We start from the raw sequence: 23,792 nt of genomic DNA on the forward strand, positions 1-23,792 counted from the left end.
TCACTACTAATAACACGGGCTGGGAAGGGGTTAAAAATCTAGGGCGATCAAAGGGTTAAATATATTGCCTACCCAGTGTTTTTGTGTTTTACTATGTGCTGTTTTTACTAAGGGATGTGGTGGATTTTATTCCCTTTGCAGGGAAACAAAGTCCATCACACCTCTGCTGACAGAACAGAGCTCTGCCTTGTTTACATAGGCAGAGCTCTGTTCTGCATCTTTCCTCGCCGATCAGCGGGTGCCGACGGACATTCATCGGCTTGTGCTGTGTCTAATCACAGGACAGCCCTGACACCAGCGGCACATGCCTGCCCCCTACCTGGAAGTGCCGTATCACGTACTGCATATGAGATCCTGTACAGGAGAGACGCTCTGCCGTCATACTCCTACTTGAGTCAATCGACAAGAGGGTAAGGGCTTATAGGCCCATTTTATATTATTAAAACAGAAAAAGTTCATATAGAGAATCAGTTTCCACCATCAAAATGAATGACTTTGTGGTTCTCTTTAGTATCGCCACTGCTCAGGCCTGTTGCTTTGGTCCTCCAGACCATCAAACACAGCAACTCAGTGCTCCTGTACACACTCTATACCTTGGCTCTCTTCCAGTTCCTTGTTACTCTGTCACCATCTGCTCCTACGCTGTGCAGACATACATGCTCTGGCTGCCCTGTGCAGTTTCTTTGACTCCTGGGGAAGATTTTAGGTCCTCTTGACCCCCTACCATAGGTGTGCACAGCCTATTGCATTAGGGTGTGCACCCCAAAGCTCAAACCAATATGTGTGCGTGCACGCATGTGTATATATTCTGAAAGTGTCCATAGAGCAGTGGGCAGAGTCAGTAGGGCAGATTGGTGTCAGTAGGGCAGTGGACTTTGTCTGTTTTTTTAAAATTATTATTATTATTATTATTTTTTTTACAGTTTTATTTTTTACAATATTTTTAGGAGCTTCTTTAGGGGGCTTTGGTGAAATACCAAGAGTCTAAATCTGCACCACATGGGGGGATTAGGGTGTGCCCAGGCACACCTGGCACACCCTGTGCGCAGGCCTATGCCCCCTACACTGAGACCTCCCGTGGGTGGGTGCAGCATGGTGCAGCGGCAGTAATACACACTCAGTCCAGTTGCACCTGAAAGGACCTGTATTGAAGTCAAATTAAAACAGTTCACAAAAAGACTGGTGAAAAGAAACCCAACCAGGAACACTCACGTATGACAGCAGCGCATAGCAGAACAGGGCTCAGCCGAGCTGTCAGGGTCTGTCTTGAGGGGCAGAATGCGGCCTGGTTGGTCTGGGCCCAAGTGGGGAGGTTTCTAGGAAGAGTGGCGGGTACCTGTGCTCTCTATCCTGGTCTGGGACCTTTCGCTAATACTGTTCCTGACGGACGAGTGACCATACCTACACTACCCACATGCTGAATGCTCGCAGGGTCTTAAATGGATTCTGCCTGACACAAGATGGCCACCAGAGTCATATGAGCTGTCAGCATGCAACTGGATCGCTGCAGCAGTGACCCAAGAAAGCATAGTGGAACCATGTTCCTCTTGACTTTCTCTCCCTCTGCACTGATACTGCGGTTGGGCACCACCTGCAGTAGAGAAAATAGAGTGCACCTACCTACACTCCTTTCTCTTGGGTGGAGCCCTGAACTGATGTCAGGTCCTGAATTATAAGGGCTGTGAACACCTACCCACTCAGCCTGCTTGTTACTGGCAAAACCCGGATACTGGGTAAGAGACCCAAAGCACATCGGAGTCTCCGAGTTCAGCTCCTGACTCGGGAATAACAAAACCCAGAGAAACATAATAAGAAAAACAGCTTTCTCCACTCAGAATTGACATTCTGTAGCCCCTTAGGCCGCGTACACACGGGCGGACTGTTCGCCCAACTTTGTTCGTCAAACAATCCGACAAACAGTCCGCTCAAAATTTGCATGAACGGACTTGACCACACACGATGAACGAACAGTCCGCTGAAAGCGTGCGCGATGACGTGAACGGCACGTACGACGGGACGAGAAATTCGACGTCCAATACACTGCAATGCAACCTTCGCCGTGTAAATCCTTTCTGAGCATGCGCGAAACTTAGTTTGTCGAACAAGCCTACACACGAGCGGACTGTCCGCTGAAACCAAGTTTCAGCGGACTGTCTTACGGAAATTCCGAAAAACTTGGTTCGTCAGACTGTCCACTGAAACTGTCCGCTGAAGCCCACACACGAGCGGACTGTCCGCTGAAACACTGTTCAGCGGACAAAGTTGGGCGAACAGTCCGCCCGTGTGTACGCGGCCTAAGTCTTCATATGTGCATACCAGTGGTGACTGGTGCTCTATTTGGGGGGGCAGCAAACAAACCACCTGACCCCCCCCCGTTCGTTTGGTCAGTCAAATCAATCCCCACCCCCCCCCCCCCCCGTCACTCGCTTGGTCGATCTGTCAGTCAGTTGGTCAAACCCCCCCCCCCCCCCCCCCGGGAAAAAGTATTGGACACATGAAGAAAGGGTAGTGCAAAAAAAGCATGAAAAGCCAAGACACCAGCTGAAATCTATCAGTAATTAGAAAGCAGTCCCCCCTTGTCAGTGCAAATTAATATCAGCTGGTTCAGTCTCAACTGATGGCCTATAAAAAGGGGTCTCATTACCAAGGTGTCACACAAGAAACATCTCATGATGGGCAAAAGCAAAGAGCTCTCTCAAGTTTGCGACCTTATTGTTGCAAAACACACTGATGGCATTGGTTACAGAAGGATTGCTAAACTTCTGAGTGTTCCAGTGAACACAGTTGGGGCCATAACCCAGAAGAGGAAAGAACATAATTTCACCATAAACCGGCCACAAGCAGGTGCTCCTCACAAGATTTCTGACAGACGAGTGAAAAGAATTCTCAGAAGTTGTCCAAGAGCCAAGGACCACTTGTGGAGAGCTTTAGAAAGACCTGGAATTAGCAGGTACAATTGTTTCAAAGAAAACAATAAGTAATGTACTCAACCGCCATGGCCTGTATGCACCCTCACCACACAAGACTCCATTGCTAACACATTTTGAAGCTCATTTAAAGTTTACTGCACAATATTTAGACGAGCCTGTGAAATACGGGGAGAAGATAGTCTGGTCGGATGAGACCAAAATTGAACACTTTGGATGCCATAATACACACCATGATTGGAGGTGAAATGGGTCACATCACCCCAAAAATACCCCCCATACCAACAGTGAGGTTTGGAGGTGAGAACATCATAGTGCGGGGCTGTTTTTCAGCATACGGTACTGGAGAACTTCGTGTCATTGTAGGAAGGATGAATGGAAAAACGTACCAAGACATTCTTGATAAAAATCTGCTGCCATCTACCAGGATGATGAAGATGAAACGAGGGCGGACATTTCAGCAAGACAATAATCCCAAACACAAAGCCAAGGGAACTCTCAATTGGTTTCCAAGAAAGAAAATAAAGCTGGCCTAGCCCAGTGATGGCAAACCTTGGCACCCCAGATGTTTTGGATCTACATTTCCCATGATGCTCTTGCACCCTGCAGTGTAGTTGAGTATCATGGGAAATGTAGTTCCAAAACATCTGGGGGGCCAAGGTTAGCCATCACTGACCTAGCCAATCACCTGACTTGAATCCAATAGAAAATCTATGGAAAGAACTAAAGATCAGAGTTCACAGAAGAGGCCCACAGAACCTTCAAGATATGAAGACTGTTTATGTGGAAGAATGGGCCAAAATCACACCTGAGCAACACATGCGACTAGTATCTCCATACAGGAGGCCTCTTGAAGCTTTCATTACCAACAAAGTATTTTTTACCAAATATTAAATACATTTCCATTGGGCTACTTTCACACTGAGGCACTTTACAGGTGCTATAGCGCTAAAAATAGCGCCTGCAAAGCGCATGTAAAGCCTGAGAGCTTTCACACTGGAGCGGTGCGCTTGCTGGACGTAAAAAAAAAAAAAACTCCTGCAAGCCGCATCTATGAGACGCTTTAGGGGCAGTGTATACATCTCTCCCAAAGTGCCTGCAAAGCCCCACAGCAGCAGCGCTTTGCGAGTTCTGGTAACCCTTTATTCAGCCACTAGCGGGGGTTAAAAGCACTCCGCTAGCAGCCGAAAAGCACCTCTAAAATGCCGACTACCGCCGACGCCCCCACGCCTCAGTGTGAAAGTGCCCTTAGCGGTTTTAATACTTGCTCGAGTCATTCCATTTTATTGCACATAACTTCATTTCTGAACGTATTTGTTTTGGTGTCTTTGTATGTATGGATTGTATGGGTTGTTACCGACGTGTGGTGAAAATTTCATGTCAATAGCGCCTTTAGAAATAGATTTACTTAGAAAAATGGTGACGTGTTCAATACTTATTGTACCCCCTGTATATAAATTTGGGACTACAGGTATATCTCCCATATATTATTTTGTTAATTGTCCTTTTTGGCTGTGTTCACACTATTGCGGATTGGATGTGGGATTCCCCGCATCCAATCCGCATGTCAGGAGATTGGAACCGGGTCTCTATGGAGCCGGTTCACACATCTAGGCAGCAGCTCCAGTGTGAATTGTACAGAGGTCCTGTGCGTCTTCTGGTCCATTTTAGGTCAGAATTAAGCCAAATAATTGAACTGAAATTGGACCTGAAATGGTGAATGGGGGCGCACCGGACCCCTGCTATGAGCCGCTCTGGGCTGCGGTGTGAACCCGGACTAAATCATTCACTATGCACTAAAAAAAATGGTTGTCTTTTATTATTTTCTTTTTCACTGCATTCTGGGGGAATTTCCCAAGGATTTGCAAGGCTTAACAACTATCTATTCGCAGTTACTGGTATAACTAGTTTAACTTGTTCAAATCTTTGTAACTGTTGGTAACTACAGGAAACCAAAAACATAGTGTTAGCAGTGGCGGCTGGTGCTCAAATTTATTTGGGGGGGAAAACAAACTTAAAAATTCTGGAAAAAAACATCAATTGCAGCCTCACTGTGCCAATCAATTGCAGCCAATGTGCCATCAAACGCAGCCACTGTGCCCATCAAATGCCACCTGGTCAGGAGGCACTGATGAGACTGCACTGATAGATGGTAATCATGGGCACTAATAGGCAGCACTAATGGGTACTGATAGGCATTGGCGAGTGGCACTGATAGGCATCACTGATGATAGGTGGCACTGGTGGGCACTGATAGGTGGCACTGGTGGGCACTGATAGGTGGCATTGGTTGGCAATTTTGGGCCCGATGTACCTTTAACAAAAGCCACCTATCGTTTACATCATGTTTACATCATGTCATTGGCTGACAGCTGATCACATGGTAAAGGATTGGCCCCTTACCCTGATCACAGAGCACGCGGCCTGTGTGCACAAGCACGGGAGGATGTCCATGGATGCCCTCCCGGCATTTTGATCCCGTGCTGTAGCCGTCTTTCCGTTATAGCGCAGCAGGGGTTAAACTGACTTCATCTGCAGACCAAAGCTCATCTTTTTATCTTTACATGTATAAACAAAATGAAACAATGTCTCTTTTTATCTATTTAGTTCAATGCTGTTGATAAACATTGCCCAGCTGCTATTTTTTTTTTTTTTGATGGCTCCAATTGCCGAACTTTGTTTACACTTCAGATCTCAACAGGGGAACCCCACTGACAGCTGAATAAGACATCGGCTTTTAAGGACGTGGTAGCCCCACTCCTTAACAACCGATAATTGATGGCTCTTTTTTTTTTACATTTCAGCTATCAGTGGGGGAAAGAGCTGAGCCTGAAAGTATTGGTTTCAGGTAATCAGTGCATCTGATACTCGTGAAAATGCTAAGTAATGGCACCGATATCGGTGCAACCCTAGTTAATATTGCTGTCTTCCGTCCCCTAACACTGCTCCCTTTCTACTATTGGGTGCCGCATGGAAGTTTTTAATTGCCGCACCTGCCAGCTGTCCACAGGGCTGGACTGGGACAGAAATTTGGCCCTGGACTTCATCCAGACCAGCCCACTTACATTTCGAGTGTCCCATCAGCACTTCCTTACATCAGAGTGTTCCATCACCAGCCACCTTACATCAGAGTGTCCCATCAGCACCCACTTACATCAGAGTGTCCCATCAGCACCCATTTACATCAGAGTGTCCCATCAGCACCCCATTACATCAGAGTGCCCCATCAGCAGCCCCCTTACATCAGAGTGTCCCATCAGCACCCATTTACATCAGAGTGTCCCATCAGCACCCCATTACATCAGAGTGCCCCATCAGCAGCCCCCTTACATCAGAGTGCCCCATCAGCAGCCCCCTTACATCAGAGTGTCCCATTACCAGCCCCCTTACATCAGAGTGCCCCATCAGCAGCCCCCTTACATCAGAGTGGCCCACTGAGCCATCGGCCCACTGGGAAACTCCCGGTATTCCCGATGGCCAGTACATGCCTGGCTGTCCATAGCCAGTGAAGGGAAGTGTGAAAAGCATAACCCTGCCCCCTTATCATACACTGCTCTTTAGTGGCCGTAAAACACAACTCAAATTTTCAATGCTACCTGACATCATTCATGCTGCACCCCATCACATTATGGACATTATGGGTGCAACGTAAAGGAAGTACCAGTGCAGGGGAGAAGGCAGGAGGATGTTGTGGGGGCATCAGCAAAATGCACCTTTGCCTGTGTAGACAAAAATCTGTGCACTGGCCCTGTATCTGACCCAAGAGTATTGTGCACCTGCCTACACTCCTGTCTCTTGGGTGGAGCCCTGAACTGATGTCGGGTCCTGAATTAAAATGGCTGTGAACACCTGCCCACTCAACTCGCTTGTTACTGGCAAAACCCGGATACTGGGTTAGAGATCCAAAGCACATCGGTGTCTTTTATTATTTTCTTTTTCACTGCAACGCAGCCACTGTGCCTATCAGATGCTGTCACTGTGCCCATCAATTGCATTCACTGTGCCCATAAAATGCTGCCACTGTGCCATCAAATACTGCCACTGTACCACTGTCACTGAGGGCTCCCACGCGCACATGACAGTCACAGCGCCGGAGCGCCATACACGGAATCACTCCGAATATCATGACGGCGACGGATGAGGTGGCCGAGGACTGCTGCAGGGGCTCCAAAGTTTCTAAATAACTCTAAACTGATGACCTGTAGGGACTTTTAAAACACTGCCTTTTAAAAAATTTAGGGTACTGGAGTCTTTCACCATTTCATGGGTGGACGTAATTGCAAGGTGTGACATGTTGGGTATCCAATTACTTGGACATGGGAATTGAAAATTTTACCAGAAAAAGAGGGGGGGTTTGGCAAAATGCACCTTCACCTGAGTAGACAAAAATTCTTGCACCGGCCCTGCTCCTCAATGCTAGATTTAAATGGACCACATGCCTGTTTTTATCAACTATTTTGTAAGTACCTAATTGTATATGGCATAAATCCCTTTTCAAATGGTACTTTTTACTCTAAGGCCGCGTACACACGGGCGGATTGTCTGCCCAACTAAGTTCGTCAGACAATCCGACAGACAGTCCGTCCAACTTTTAAATGAACGGACTTGACCACACACGACGAACAGACAGTCCGCTGAAAGCTTGCGCGATGACGTGTACAGCACGTACGACGGGACTAGAAATACGACGTCCAATACACTGCAATGCAACCTTCGGCCGTGTAAATCCTTTCTGAGCATGCGTCATACTTAGTCGGTCCAACTTGCCTACTCACGAGCGGACTGTCCGCTGAAACCAAGTTTGGACGGACAAAATTACGGAAATTCCGAAAGACTTAGTCCGCCAGACTGTCCGCTGAAAAAGTCCGCTGAAGCCCACACACGAGCGGATTGTCCGCTGAAACACGTTTCAGCGGACTAAGTTGGACGGACAATCCTCTCGTGTGTACGCGGCCTAAGCCTAAGCACATGGGTAAGGACGTTACCTTTTCTTCACAGCGCACTGGGTAACCCTGCTGGCAGCTGGGAAGGATGCAGGACAGGGTTCAGTATTGTTGAAGCTTGTTCGGCTACCACGCCTCCAAAATGCTAGTGGTGATTCTGCCACAGCTCTCTCCTCCACCCCCTCCTCTTCTTCTTTCTCTATGGCCTCTTCTGCAGATTTGTCCTTTGAACCAGTGGTGCTCCGTAAGCATTCAAGGGGCTACGCAAGCAGTCCGCCAAAAAGATGCCATGCGGTGCTTGAGTTGGTTTGCTTAGTGGACAGGAGCCACACAGGGGCAGAGATTCTGTCAGCTCTGCAGGGGCAGGCTCAGAGGTGGTTGACCACGCCAGCTTCAGCCAGGAATGGTTGTATGAGACAATGGCAGCAACCTTCTCTCCGCCCTCTGACAGGGACCCATGTTCCATGTTTGGCATACGTCCTGAATTTGGTGGTGCAGTTGTTCTTCAGCAGGTACCCATTCTTACAAGATCTCCTGAGGCAGGCCAGAAAAGTCTGTGGTCATTTCCGCCGGTCATACAATGCCAGTGCTCAGCTGGCTGACATTCAAAGGGAATGCAACCTGTCCACCAACCACCTCATTTGTGAGATGGCCACCATGTGGAACTCAACGTTGGCAATGCTGCAGTGGCTGCACACACAGCAGCAATGCATGATTACTTGTGCGCGTATGGCACCAGGATAGGGTTCTTTTCGCCAAGCCAGTGGCTACTGATCAAGGATGCATGCACTGTCCTGTCACCATTTGAGGAGGCCACAAGGATGGTGAGCAACGGCAATGCATGCATCAATGACACTGTCCCTCTAGTCTTCCTGTTGGAGCACATGCTTCATGGAATAATGGACAGGGCACTTGAGGCAGAACAGCAGGAGGAAGAGAAGGACTTCCTTCCCTCTCAAGGCCCACTTTATCAAGATAGCATTCCTGCGGGCCTGCCAAACACAGGAAGAAAGAGGAGGAGGAGGAGGATTGCGTCAGCATAGATGTAGAGGGTAACACTCAGCAGCAGTCTTCAAGGGATGGTTTTCAGTCCCCAGAAACCCAAGGAGTTGTACGTGGCTGGGACGAGGTAGTTACGGATCATGCGATCCTTAGTGACCCTGAGGACTCAGAATCGAATGCCTGGCTGGCAACCCTTCTTGATCCATGTTACAAGGGTAAGGTTGCAGAACTAATCCTGCCTTTGCAGAGGGAGCAGAGGATGAAACATCTTCAGGAGGCTTTGAAGAAAGGTTTGTACAATGCGCTTCCAGACCCTGGGAGGTTACAATTTCCTGGTGCTGGGCAACGTGTTGCTGAGGCTTCGTTCTGTCAGAGGAAGATTGGTGGAGAAGCTGGCTGCCTTTAAACAAATTTTTAGTCCTTAGCGCCAAGGTCTGATTGGTTCAAGCGACCATTGCCAGCGTCTGCATTACATGGTGCAGGAATATCTAGGGGCAAGAGCAGACTTGGAGACCTTTCCAACAGAGTATCCACTGGGTTACGGGGTCTTGAGGATGGACCACTGGCCAGAACTTTTTCAATATGAAATTGAGCTACTGACCTGTCCTGCATCCAGCATGCTTTCTGAACGCACATTCAGTGCCGCTGGAGGGTTTGTAATGGATCAAAGAGTGTGCCTGTCCACAGACTCCGTTGATAGACTCACATTCATAAAAATGGATGATGTAACCGATTTAATTTCTCTATGAATGTGGGATGCCTTGAAGACTGCCTATGCTGACTATCCTATTCCTCCTCAATCTTGATAATGCTAGCTTCCAACAATATTTTTGGTTTAGGGCACCACCACCACCACCCAAGATCCAATTTTTCTGCCCCTGTTTAACAGGGGCATGTAATCAGCCCCTAGCCTGTCCACCTTTAGGAGTTCCCTGAAAACTCATTTATTCAGGGAAGCCTATCCCACACCCACCTAACTGTCCCAGAGCCACTCCCATCAAATCATTCTCTGCAGCTATTACCTTTTGTACCACCACCCCCTCCCTTTAGAATGTAAGCTCTATGAGCAGGGCCCTCCGGTATCTTTTGTATTGTACTGTAATTGTGTTGTCCCCCCTATACATTGTAAAGCGCTGCGTAAACTGTTGGCGCTATATAAATCGTGAATAATAATAATTACAATTTTTGATCTAATATTTCACAGCAGTGCCCGTTTCTGCCCCCAACAAGAGTATCTGTGAGGGGTTACAGTGTTGTGGCACCACCACCACCACCCAAGTCCCACATTTTTCTGCCTCCTGTTTAACGGGGACATGTAATTACTATTCTTGATATAATATTTCACAGCAGGGCCCATTCCTATGTCCAACAAGATTTACTGTGAAGGCTTACAGTGTTCTGGTACCATCACCAAAGGCACTACTTTTCTGCCCCTGTTTAACTGGGGCATGTAATTAACATTTTTTATATAGTATTTCACAGCAGGGCCCGTTCCTGCGTTCACCAAGAGTAACTGTGAGGGCTTACAGTTTTCTGGTACCACCAACACCTAAGGCCTCATTTTCTGTAGAGTATATAGGGCAGGCTGTATAGTATATATACTGCTGTTCAGAGTATATAGTGCCCGGGGGACCCCCAAACCATTATTTTTTATTTGTGTGCGGAGTTTCCCTTAATATCCATGCCAGATCCAGAGGGCCTGGTAATGGACTGGGGGGGGGGGGACGGGACCCATGGCGTTTTTTTCAATGCTTTCCATCTATATTGCCAAGCCCCGACAATACATTACAGTCGCAAGTAGTTTTAAATTACATTTTTTCCTTTAGAAATAATTTTGTTGTGGTCTTGTTCTAAACATGGGAAAAATGCGCTGCTTTACAGGCATACTAAGAACACTCCCCAGGCATGATATTTAAAGGAATATTTCATTTTTATGGTTTCACTTTAAGCATTATTAAAATCACTGCTCTCGAAATAACGTCCATTTTTAAAACTTTTTTTGTATTGTTACATGTCCCCTGGGGCAGGACCCGGGTCCCCAAACACTTTTTATGGCAATAACTTACATATAAGCCTTTAAAATTAGCACTTTTGATTTTTCACATTCGTGTCCCATAGTCTTTAACGGTGTTCGAACAAAGTTCTGCTGCAAACCGAAGCGGGGAGGGTGTTCAGCTCATCCTACATAACACTACATAAAAGAGTCCACGGTTGACTACACAGTAGATAACAACAGAAGGAAAATCAGGTGAGCATTGGAACAAGGTTTCCGTAACAATCTAAAAAAATATTCCAGGTGTACATGTTCTTGAAAAGATCTGAAGAGTAGTTGTGTACTGAAGGGACCACTGGCAGGAAACTGGGATGACTTAGAGCAAGGAATATGTCACCAGCACACCAGGGAACTCCATAAAAGGATCCAACTCTTTATTGCACAATCACATCATAGCAAAGGATAGCAACATTTTGTAAACCAAGCATGTGAAATCCCTGATGAAGGGGTCCTAAATTTTCTGCAAAACACCTCTATCCTTCGCTGTCATGTGATTGTTCAATAAAGCTTGGACCCTTTGATGGAGTTCCCTGGTGTGCTGGTGACATGTTCCTTGCTCTGCAACAATCCACACACACCCCAGCTTGGCATCCTGTTCTAATTGTTGTTGAAATACCTTTTAACTGGGAAATAGGCACCCACTTTCATACATGGTGTTCTTGCCCCATGGTAAGCCAGTTTTTGGACTGACATCCCCTAGGTCTTTTCAACCCTGTTCTCAAAAATGATCAACCCTGAGCAACTTGTTGCAGTGCTAAATCACCAGCCATCAAACATTACAAAATCTCAGTTCAAAGCACTATAGCATACACCTACGGTGGTCAAACAAACCATAGCAAAAGTGTGGAAGCCCCCCCCCCCCGACTTTTAAGCAATGGTTCATGCTAAGCTTGAAGCCATATTACATGATATGATCACTAAATATGCTAAGACATGGCAACCATGGGGTGGACCATTACCTCCGCCCATATTATGATAACTGTTGCTACCAAGTTGACTCCATCATGCTTACTGGCAATATACCAGTTATATGCACCATTCCTGGAAGACCCTTGGGTTCCCTGACCCCCCTTTTCCACTCTTTCTCTTAACGTTATGGGTTTCCATCTTAGTTATTTAATAATCCTGTACATATTTGCCCAGGGTTGACTGTATATTTACTCCAGCTACTTCTGTTTAAACCATTTAACTCATGGGCAGGTCCTTTTTTGATATTGTGCTTCTGTCAATATCTGAAAGCCAACATCTGTGGAACGAGAAGGAATACTTCCTTATCTGTTGTGACTACCTGTTAATCTTTTTATCATTCTGACTTTTTATCATTCATTTGTTTTATACGCCTGTAACTCATAGGTCTAACAGTCATTGTTGTTTGACTAAAATTCAATGAACATTTTAAACAAGAAATAGCTTTTAACTTAAGCTTAAATCAGTTGTATTTACATATAACAAAGAACAAACATCTTGTATAGTTAACATGAAATTGATATAAAAGGGCACTTAACTAGAAAATGGCTGCACTTCAGTATAAGGAAAGCTCATTTCCTCTTCAATACTTACCATGGTGCAGCTTGGCACAATATACAGTGCCTTGAAAAAGTATTCACACCCCTTCACATTTTCCACATTTTGTCAACCAAAAACATAAATGTATTTTATTGGGATTTTATGTGATAGACCAACACAAAGTGGCACATAATTGGGAAGTGGAAGGAAAGTGATAAATGGTTTTCTATTTTTTTTTACAAATAAATATGTGAAAGTGTGTTGTGCATTTGCATGGCGCCCCCCTGAGTCAATACTTTGTAGAACCACGATTCACTGTAATTACAGCTGCAAATGTTTTTGGGGATGTCTCTACCAGCTTTGCACATCTAGACATGTTTGCCTATTCTTCTTTGAAATAAATATCTCAAGCTCTGTCAGATTGGATGGAGAGCGTCTGTGAACAGCAATTTTCAAGTCTTGCCACAGATTCTCAATTGGATTGAGGTCTGGACTGTGACTGGGCCATTTTAACACATGAATATGCTTTGATCTAAACCGTTCCATTGTAGCTCTGGCTGTATGTTTAGGGTGGTTGTCCTGCTGGAAGGTGAACCTCCGCCCCTGTCTTTAGGCTTTTGCAGACTCTAACGGGTTCTCCTCTAATATTGTCCTGTATTTGGCTCCATCCATCTTCCCATTAACTGATTCCCTGTCCCTGCTGAAGAAAAGCATCCGCACAACAAGATGCTGCCACCACCATCTTTGGTGGTAGCAAGCCACTTGCAGTGCACTTGTAGTGCAAAGTAGATTTGCCTTTCGTAGTTAACCCCCCATGAGTCAGTTCTGTTCTTCTTTCTGATATGCATGGGTTGGCAGTCTGACTTTTGGAGAGATTATCCATGAGGGAAGACTACTTCTAAACCATAATCCCTATCTCATGGTGTCTAGTGGCTAACTGAGCGATGTTTGAGCGCTTATATCTTAGGTGGTTCCACAATTTTGGGTACGAGGCTCTGTGTGCTGTGGTGCAGGTGAAGAACGCCCCTTTTCTTCTTATCACTTTCTTGTGACTTTATATATGCACCTGAGGCAGGGGCGGACTGACCATTCAGCCACTCGGGCACTGCCTGAGGTCCCCACGGGCCACTAGGGGGCCCCATCAGTGTTGCCAGCCTCAGTAAAACCAGGGACAGTATGTAAAAATCGGTGTTTTTTTTACATCTGTCTCTGAAATGTCCCTTACCGACATCCTTTTGGTCTAAAAATCCAGAGATTCTAGCTGCCTCACCTCTCCAGTACCTTCTCAGTCAATAGAAACATGTCTGTGTATACTGTGTGATTGTATACTGTGTGTGTGTTTTTGTATAATGTGTGGCCCCATAATCTCTGATTGCCTGGGGGCCCCATAATCTCCTATTGCCTGGGGGCCCCATGAGTTGTCAGTCCACCCCTGACCTGAGGTGCCTTCCTAGCGTCATTAGACTTCATATGGACTTTTGTGAAGGACTTTGCTCACATATAAAGAAACAGTGGATGTTATCTCATCTATTGATGTTTGTTATCTGCAAATTGTGCTATCTGCTGTTATTACGTCTACTTTTTTTGAAACCCAATGCACAGGCGGATTTATTTATAATGACTTACCGTAGATTGCCTCAGCAAAGCCTGTAAGAGAAAGGAGAGCTGCCGCAGAAGGGGACAGCGTTGGATCGAGTGGGCTGCTTTCACACTGATCAGTTTTTGATGTGCTTTTAATGCCTTCCATTGACTGAGGGCACTTTCACGCCGATCATTTTTTCCAGTTAAAAAAAGCAGAAGAAAAATACATTCTTTTAAATCCTATGGAAGTCTTTACACTGGTCAGTTGCATTTTTAAAGTCCTGCTTGCTGCGTGTTTGCCACATGTTTGGTGCGCCATGAGTTTTCACCACGTTTGCTGCGTTACCGGTGTGTTTTACACCTGTGAAAAAAAAGACATGTAACTCTAATGCTGCGTACACACGATCTGAATTTTCGGCCAGCAAAAGACAGGTGAGATCGTAAAATGCGAACGTGTGTAGGCTCCATCGGAATTTAGCTGGCCAGCAAAAATTTGAGAGCATGTTCTCAATTTTCCCGATGGAAAAACTTTCTATGGGAAATTCCGATCGCGTGTATTTAGTTCTAACACATAAAAACTCACACATGCTCAAATTCAACTACGAGACAGAAGCTATTGGCTACTGGCTATTAACCACTTAAGCCCCGGGACCAATTTGCAGCCAAAGGACCAGGCCCCTTTTGCGATTCGGCACTGCGTCGCTTTAACTGACAATTGCGTGGTCGTGCGACGTGGCTCCCAAACAAAATTGGCGTCCTTTTTTTTCACAAATAGAGCTTTCTTTTGGTGGTATTTGATCACCTCTGCGTTTTATTTTTATTTTTTTTGCGCTATAAACAAAAATAGAGCGACAATTTTGAAAAAAATTCTATATTTTTTACTTTTTGCTATAATAAATATCCTCAAAAAAATATATATAAAAAAATGTTTTTCCTCAGTTTAGGCCGATATGTATTCTTCTACATATTTTTTGGTAAAAGAAATCGCAATTAGCGATTATTGATTGGTTTGCATAAAAGTTATAGTGTTTACAAAATAGGGGATAGTTTTATAGCATTTTTGTTAATATTTTTTTTTTTACTTGTAATGGCGGCGATCAGTGATTTTTATTGTGACTGCGACATTATGGCGGACACATCGGACATTTTTGACACATTTTTGGGACCCTTGTCAGATATACAGCAATCAGTGCTATTTAAATGCATTGATTCCTGTGTAAATGACACTGGCAGTGAAGGAGTTAACCACTAGGGGGCAGTGTAGTGTTATGTATGACGTTATGTGTTTTTTTTTATCGTAGGGGGGCATGGCCTGGCATGTGACGTCACTGATTGTCCTTCCCTAAAAAAGTGAAGAGACGATCGGTGACAGCCACACAGGGAAGCATGGGGAGAGGTTTGTTTACACAGACCTCTCCTTGTTCTTCAGCTCTGTGACCCGAACGTGGGACACCAGCGGCGATCGGGTCCGCTGGTCCCGCGGCCACAGTCACGGAGCACAGGACCGGGTCCGGAGAGTGCCGCCGGGGGCGCGCTCCCGACCCACAGCTGGGCAGTTAAAGAATCACGTATATCTATGTGATTGTGCCCAGCCATGCCATTCTGCCGATGTACATCGGCATGAGGCGGTCCTTTAGTGGTTAACCGCTTCAGCCCTGGAATATTTTACCCCCTTCCTGACCAGAGCACTTTTTGCGATTCGGCACTGCGTCGCTTTAACTGACAATTGCGCAGTCATGTGACATTGCACCCAAACAAAATTGACATCCTTTTTTCCCCCCACAAATAGAGCTTTCTTTTGGTGGTATTTGATCACCTCTGCGGTTTTTATTTTTTGCGCTATAAACAAAAAAAGAGCGCGAATTTTGGAAAAAAAGCAATATTTTTTATTTTTTGCCATAATAAATATCCCCCAAAAATATCTAAAATGTTTTTTATTTTTTCTCAGTATATGCCCATATGTATTATTCTACATATTTTTGGCTAAAAAAAAAATGCAATAAGCACATATTGATTGATTTGTGCAAAAGTCATAGCGTCTACAAAATAGGGGATAGTTTTGCGGCATTTTTATTATTCATATTTTTTTATTAGTAATGGCGGTGATCTGTGACATTATGGCGGACACGTCGGAAACTTTTGACACTATTATGGGACCATTGTCATCTATACAGCGATCAGTACTATAAAAATGCACTGATTACTGTGTAAATGGCACTGACAGGGAAGGGATTAAACACTAGGGGGCGATCAAGGGGTTAAGTGTGCCCTAGGGAGTGATTCTAACTGTGGGGGGATGGGCTTCAACTCACATGACAGCAATCACTGCTCCCGATGACAGGAAGCAGTGATCTGTCATGTCACAAGACAGAACAGGGAAATGGCTTGTTTGCATCTCCCTATTCTGTGGCTCCATGACACGATCGCCGGGACACCGGCGGATATCGAGTGCGCGTGCACCCACTAGCCCCACCAATTAAAGGGGACGTACAGGTACTCCCATTTGCCCACCGCTGCTATTATACCAACGTATATCGGCGTGCAGTGGTCGGCAAGTGGGTAACCACTTCCCACCAGGGCTATAGCTGAAAGACGGCTACAGTGCTGGCTTACTTTGCCGGGAGGGTGTACATGGATGTCATCCCATGATCGTGCTGCCCACACGCCCCCTGACAGGGTGAGGAAAGAAGAAGACAGCCAATAACCAGCTTGTGTTAAAGGGACATTGGCACTGATAATCAGGGCATTGATTATCAGTGCAGTCCCAACAGTGCCCACCAATGCTGCCAATCAGTGCCCACCAGTGCTGCCAATCAGTGCCCATCAGTGCCTCTTCATCAGTGTCATATATCACTACCCATCGGTGTCGCCTAACAGTGCCCATCAGTACCATCTATCAGTGCAGCCTCATCAGTACCTCCTCATCAGTGCCCACTAGTGCCACCTCATCAGTGCCACCTATCAGTGCCCTTCAGTGTAGCCTCATCAGTGCACATCCGTAAAAGAGAAAAATTACCTGTTTGCAAAATTTTATAACAAACTATGAACATTTTTTTTTTCTACTTTCTGTCTTTTATTTATTTATTTAGCAAAAAAATAAAAAAGTCAGTGGTGATAAAAAAAAAACACCAAAAGGAAAGCTTTATTTGTGTGAAAGAAATGATAAAAATGTTATATGAGTACAGTGTTGCATGGCCGCGCAATTGTCATTCAAAGTGTGACAGCGCTGAAAACTGAAAATTGGCCTGGTCAGGAAGGGGGTAAAAGTGCCCGGTATTGAAGTGGTTAAAAATGCACATTTTAAGCCTGATGATTATAGCTTTGGATAGAGTAATGACAGGTTAGCACCTCTGTTGGCTTTTATTTTGGTGCTATCCGGGGCTCGGTAACTGTTTGCCCTTGTAAATACGGTCGGACATTCCGACAGCAAAATCCATCGGGTTTTGTCAGACGTATTTTGTCCGAAACTGGTGTTGCATACACACGGTCAGACAAAGTTGTCGGAAAATCAGATCGTTCGTAACGTGATGACGTTATTTCGTTATGACGGGACTACGTTCAGGCTAGTAGCCAATGGCTTTGGTCTAGGAATTTGATCTGAGCATGCGTGGCACTTTGTCCTATCGGATCATGTTGTCGGAAAATTTTATAGCCCAGCTCTCAAACTTTGTCGGTCGGATATTCCAACGGAAACAGTCCGATGGAGCCCACACACGGTCGGATTATCCGACAACACGGTCGGTGTGTACAAGGGCTAACAGTGACAAAAGTTTCACCAGACAGTGGAAGTCAAGGCAAATCCTCAAGAGTAACACGGGCAGACATAAATTTTTTTTTTTTTCATTAAAGCGGAAGTAAAGGGAAAAATAAAAACACACCCTGTAAGGCAAAGGCATAATGAGCTAGTATGCATAGCGTACTAGCTCATTATGAATAACTTACCTGAGAACGAAGCCCCCTAAGCGGTCCTCCGTCTTCATGTTCGCCTCTGCCATGGATCCCGGAGCGACTTCCAGGTCTCGTGGCTCCAGCGCCCGGAGCCGCAATGACGTCACTCCCGCGCATGCTCACGGGAGCCGACACTCGCGACATATCGCCGCGATCTGCAGCCTGCCCAGTGCGCATGCGCCGTAGATAAGTGTGGCTGTCTTCGCGTAAATATCTCCTAAACCGTATATTTCTTGGACCTACAGGTAAGCCTTAATCTAGGCTTACCTGTAGGTCAAAGTGGTTTGTAAGGGTTTACAACCACTTTAATGTTGGGGAAGGCTAAAAGCCCCATCAGATTTTTATTGCAGATTTATTTTTCTCACTTCCTGTCTAGTAAATCTGTTGTCACTGTAAAAATAAATGAAAACAAACATAATAGAACCTCAAAAAGCTGACATGGGTTCTATTTCTTCTCCATTCCAAAAATTTTAAAAAGAAGTCTTGGCTGGACATTTTCGTTAATTTGTTTATAATTATTTATCTTCTGTAATTTCCATTTACTTATCTTTATAATTTTTTACTCTTTTACAGCTCCTGTTTTCATCCCTCATTGGATTTTAGGCTCCCTAGTCTTCCGAGGCCATTCCCGTTCTTACTTGATTTCTGATGATGCCCCCACCACGTAAACGTTTCTTTTGCCTCTTCATATCATTATCGTTCTTCTCTCTAAGCTTGTATTTTTTCATCAAAATCCCCTCCTTTACACACTCTTCTCCCAAAAATAAACCAGCCCATCTCCTGGTTGTGTCCTCCTGGAGATCGGGTTCTTCATTCCTTGGTCAGATCTTCAACCATCACAATGACGTCTTTTACCTCTTTGAGCCTGGACGTCACATCTGGATGAAGCTTTGGGGTGAAAGCTCTGAGCTGCTACATTTTCCTGTAAGAGATCTCCTACGATCGCTTTTCACTTGTGATGTGTCCCCTCTTCATCAGTATATTCCTAATGGGGGAAAACACATTTCTGATTTGGGTTTCTTTGAATATAGTCAAGTACTCTGCGCCCCGCCGGCTTGTTCAGCCTTTACCCCTTCTGAAGCCTATGACCGAAAAAAGTGCTACAAACATTGCGGAAATACTTCACTGGATCAAATGGCGGAAATTTGCAAGACGTACAGCCACATGGTGATAAAAGCAGTCCGGATTTTAGACCTGTCTATTCTGCTTCCCCTTTTCCGAGACCCCGCTCTTGATCTTCGTATCCTGCACCTTGTGAGGGACCCTCGAGCTGTTGCTTTGTCAAGGAAATCCATTGATCTCCACATTGATGATAAAATTATACTTAAGAATGAAGGAGTCGAAAATATTACAATAAGCAGGGTTATGGAGAAGATTTGCCAGGCTCAGGTGGACATCAACAACGTGGCTAAAGTAGCTGAGGTGCTGCAAGGGCGATACTTGGCAGTTCGACACGAGGACCTTTCTAATGAACCTCTTAAGTACGTTAAAAAAATTTTCAATTTTGCCGGACTCCATCTAACCAAAGACCTGGAACAGTGGGTTTACAATGTCACCCATAAGGAGGTGGCAGGGATCATGTCTTTCTCAAGAGACTCTTCAAAGGTGGCCCAAAAATGGAGAACTGCTATGGACTTTCATTTTGTTGAACAGATTCAAAAGAACTGCAAGGAGGCAATGGATCGGTTTGGTTACAAACCAGCAAAATCCAATATAGAACAAAAAAATTTTACTTTGGACATGGTAAATCAGGAATGGTCGTTGGCGTGAACTATACAGACTGGCCAATGGCAGTTACAAGGTATCTCAACTTCTCTCACCCTACAGATGCCATTGTAAAGAGTCCTTACTAGTGAATTTGCTTTATTCACTTAGCTGAACCGGCCGAAATTCAAACCATGTATACCAGGGATATGCAATTAGCGGACCTCCAGCTGTTGCAAAACTACAAGTCCCATCATGCCTCTGCCTCTGGGTGTCATGCTTGTGGCAATCAGTCTTGCTATGCCTCATGGGACTTCTAGTTCTGCAACAGCTGGAGGTCCGCTAATTGCATATCCCTGATGTATACCTTGTTTCCCCCGAAAATAAGACCTATCCTGATTGTCGGTGAGGGCTGCAATATAAGCCCTACCCCCCAAATAAGCCCTAGTTAAAGTCCTTGTAGGTCTTATTTTCAGGGTAGGGCTTATTTTCAGGGAAACAGGGCAGGGCTTATATTGCAGCCATCACCGACAATCTCGCTAGGTCTTATTTTTGGGGGAAACAGGGTAGGCAGGCTGAATGTAACCAAGTTGATTGATCTGCTGACCTATCAACAATAATACTTACCCTGCAGCACATCTAACTGGCTCCTTGTGCTGCTTTTTCTGTTGCCTCTCTGAGCTCTGCTGTAAAGGGATTACAAGAGGCTGATGCATAGGTATTGGTTTACTAAAACTGGAGAGTGCAAAATCTGGTGCGGCTCTGCATCATAGCCAATCAGCTTCTAACTTCAGCTTGTTCAATTAACCACTTAAGGATCGCCTCCTGCACGTATACGTCGGCAGAATGGCACAGCTGGGCACAAGTACGTACCTGTACGTTGCTTTTTAAGTGCTCAGCCGTGGCCGCGGGACCAGCGGACCCGATCGCCGCTGGTGTCCCGGGATCGGGTCACAGAGCGGAAGAACGAGGAGAGGTCTGTGTAAACAAACCTCTCCCCGTGCTTCCCAGTGTGGCGGTCACCGATCGTCTCTTCCCCTTTATAGGGAAAGACGATCAGTGATGTCACATGCCAGGCCCCACCCCCCTACAATAAAAAAAAAACACATAACGTCATACATAACACCTACACTGCCCCCTAGTGGTTAACTCCTTCACTGCCAGTGTCATTTACACTGGAATCAGTGCATTTAAATAGCACTGATTGCTGTATAAATGACAATGGTCCCAAAAATGTGTCAAAAATGTCTGATGTGTCCGCCATAATGTCGCAGTCACAATAAAAATCGCTGATCGCCGCCATTACTAGTAAAAAAAATAAATATTAATAAAAATGCTATAAAACTATCCCCTATTTTGTAAATGCTATAACTTTTGAGAAAACCAATCAATAATCGCTTATTGCAATTTTTCTTTACCAAAAATATGTAGAAGAATACGTATCGGCCTAAACTGAGGAAAAAAAATGTTTTTTTTATATTTTTTGGGGATAATTGTCACTCTATTTTTGTTTATAGCGCAAAAAAACCCAAAAAACGCAGAGGTGATCAAATACCACCAAAAGAAAGCTCTATATGTAGGGAAAAAAGGACGTCAATTTTGTTTGGGAGCCACATCGCACAACCGCGCAATTGTCAGTTAAAGCGACGCAGTGCCGAATCGCTAAAAGGGGCTTGGTCCTTTGGCTGCAAATTGGTCCGGGGATTAAGTGGTTAGGCTTTGACAAAAAAAAACAAAAAAAAAACGGAAGCTGAACTGCACCAGATTTGTCACTGCCTACTTTTAGTAAATCAACCCCATGGTGTTCTATTTACATAGAATTTGCTGTAAAAAAGTCTGACAAACATTTACAAAGCACAAACAAAATTACATCATTTTTTTGTTTTACTTTCTATGGTCATGAGTGACATCTAGTGGTCCTAATGCTGTATTTATTCAGAAATATCTTAATTAGGAAAATACTGCATTATGACCACTAGATGACAGTGGCGATCAAAGGAAATAATAATTTTAGACAAAAGTACGAAAGCTTGTCAGATCTGTACAGTGATTTTTTAGAAATAGACCCCAAAGTGAAATTCAGGTACTTATGCTTCTTAAATAAAAAACAAAAAAAAAACTATCTTTTATATTGCCTAGAGTACAGTTTTAAATATTCATATTGCAAATATGAAAGTTTGGTAACGTTACGTAAAACATATTTTACATCAACTTTATAAAGATGAAGTAATCTAGGAGTTGTTGTTATGATAATGGATTTGCTTCTGTTAAAAATGATAAAAGATCTGCTTTACATTTCATGAAAAATACATTTTACGCTGAACTCCAGAGCAAATAAGGAAATATTGTCCAAATACAAAAGCCAGGTGTATTCTACTCGGATCTCGGGGTGCTTTGTGCTTGCAGATCTGTGCAGCAATCCAGTGTGAGGCCGCGTACACACGGGCGGATTGTCTGCCCAACTAAGTTCGTCAGACAATCCGACAAACAGTCCGTTCAAAATTTGCATGAACGGACTTGACCACACACGATGAGCAGACAGTCCGCTGAAAGCGTGCGTGATGACGTGTACAGCACATACGACGGGACTAGAAAAACGACGTCCAATACACTGCAATGCAACCTTCGGCCATGTAAATCCTTTCTGAGCATGCGCCATACTTAGTCCGTCCAACTTGCCTACACACGAGCGGACTGTCCGCTGAAACCAAGTTTGGACAGACAAAACCAAGTTTGAACGGACAAAATTACAAAAATTCCGTAAGACTTTGTTCGTCAGACAGTCCGCTGAAAAAGTCCGCTGAAGCCCACACACGAGCGGATTGTCCGCTGAAACACGGTTCAGCGGACTAAGTTGGACAGACAATCCGCCCGTGTGTACGCGGCCTGAGACTATTTCTACCTGTTAGAGGTGTAACTACCTTCAGGGCCCCAGTGCAAGAAACAATGAAGGGTCCCCTGACCCCACCCCTTCTATTTGAGCCCCGGTCTTCCAGTTCTGGGAGGGCATCCATGGACATCCTCCAGAACCCTGCCTTCCGCGTGTCCTCTGTGACTGCTGAGTCCTTCACAGTGGCCCTTTGCCATGTAAACAGTCTTGCTGGTTATTGGCAGTTCTTTCCTGCCACACACATCCTGTGTGAGCAAAGGAGAGCAGTTAACCGCCAAGACTGTCAGTACATTGTTTACACTGATAATCAGTGCAGCCCCACCGGTGTCCATCAGTGTTGCTTATCAGTGCCACCTATCAGTACTCATTAGTTTCGCCTATCAGTGCCCATCAGTGCTGCTTATCAGTGCCACCTATCAGTGCTCACCAATGGCACTTATCAGTGCCGCCTATCAGTGTTCATCAATGCCGACTATCAGTGTCCATCAGTGCTGCCTATCAGTGCTCACCAATGCCACCTATCAGTGTCACCTACCAGTGTTCATAAATGCCACATATCAGTGTCCATCAGTGCAGCCTATCAGTGCCACTTATCAGTGTTCATCAATGCCGCCTATGAGTGCCCATCAGTGCCGCCTATCATTACCACCTATCAGTGCTCATCAATGATGCCTATCAATGCTGTCTGTCAGTGCCACCTATCAGTGATGCCTATCAATGCTGTCTGTCAGTGCCACCTATCAGTGCTCATCAATGCTGTCTATCAGTGCACATCAGTGCCACCTATCAGTGCCTCCTCAGCAGGACTCTGAGCTGAGAGTGTCTCTCTCATACAGCCCAGAGCCTGTACTGACAGTTCCCCCTCCCTCCTCCCTCACATGGATAGGACAGGAGAGAGCCGATCTGCTCCTTCTCCTCCCACCGCTCTCCTCGTGTGTGTGCACCATGGGAAGTGTGAAGCCCAGCTGCTAAATGATCAAATTCAGATACTTAGTGTCACACTTGCTGCTGTGCACACACAGGAGGAGATGGGCGGGAGGAGAAGGAGCAGATCAGCTCTCTCCTGTCCTACCCGTGTGAGGGAGAAGGGAGGGGGAACTGTCAGTGCAGGTTCTGAGCTGTATGAGAAAGACGCTCTCAGCTCAGAGCCTTTGGGGTCCCCCGACAGTGGCAAGTGCAACCTTTGCGACTCTGGTCGTTCTGTCACTGCTTCCTGTAATAAAGACCGCTCGCTGCTG

At 45.3% G+C, this 23,792-nt stretch overlaps 1 protein-coding gene across 3 annotated transcripts in view; it reads left to right on the forward strand.

The window, feature by feature from the left end:
- The window catches only part of LOC143985666 (carbohydrate sulfotransferase 6-like), a 76,345-nt gene that overhangs the window by 32,482 nt on the left and 20,071 nt on the right, over positions 1-23,792 (forward strand). For 2 of the 3 annotated variants that reach the window (XM_077484738.1, XM_077484739.1), the window contains one exon: positions 18,534-23,422. The exons of the other annotated variant lie outside the window; for it this stretch is intronic. In XM_077484738.1, the coding sequence (XP_077340864.1) occupies positions 18,609-19,730 (1,122 nt within the window). In that variant the 5' untranslated portion in view covers positions 18,534-18,608 and the 3' untranslated portion in view covers positions 19,731-23,422. Of the gene's footprint in view, positions 1-18,533; positions 23,423-23,792 lie in introns of those variants that run through there. 3 annotated transcript variants of the gene reach the window in all.

This window comes from Lithobates pipiens, unplaced genomic scaffold (genome assembly GCF_037356315.1).
Source record: "Lithobates pipiens isolate NorthernLeopardFrog02 unplaced genomic scaffold, aLitPip1_a1.2 Scaffold_1, whole genome shotgun sequence".
Lineage (NCBI taxonomy): Eukaryota > Metazoa > Chordata > Amphibia > Anura > Ranidae > Lithobates > Lithobates pipiens.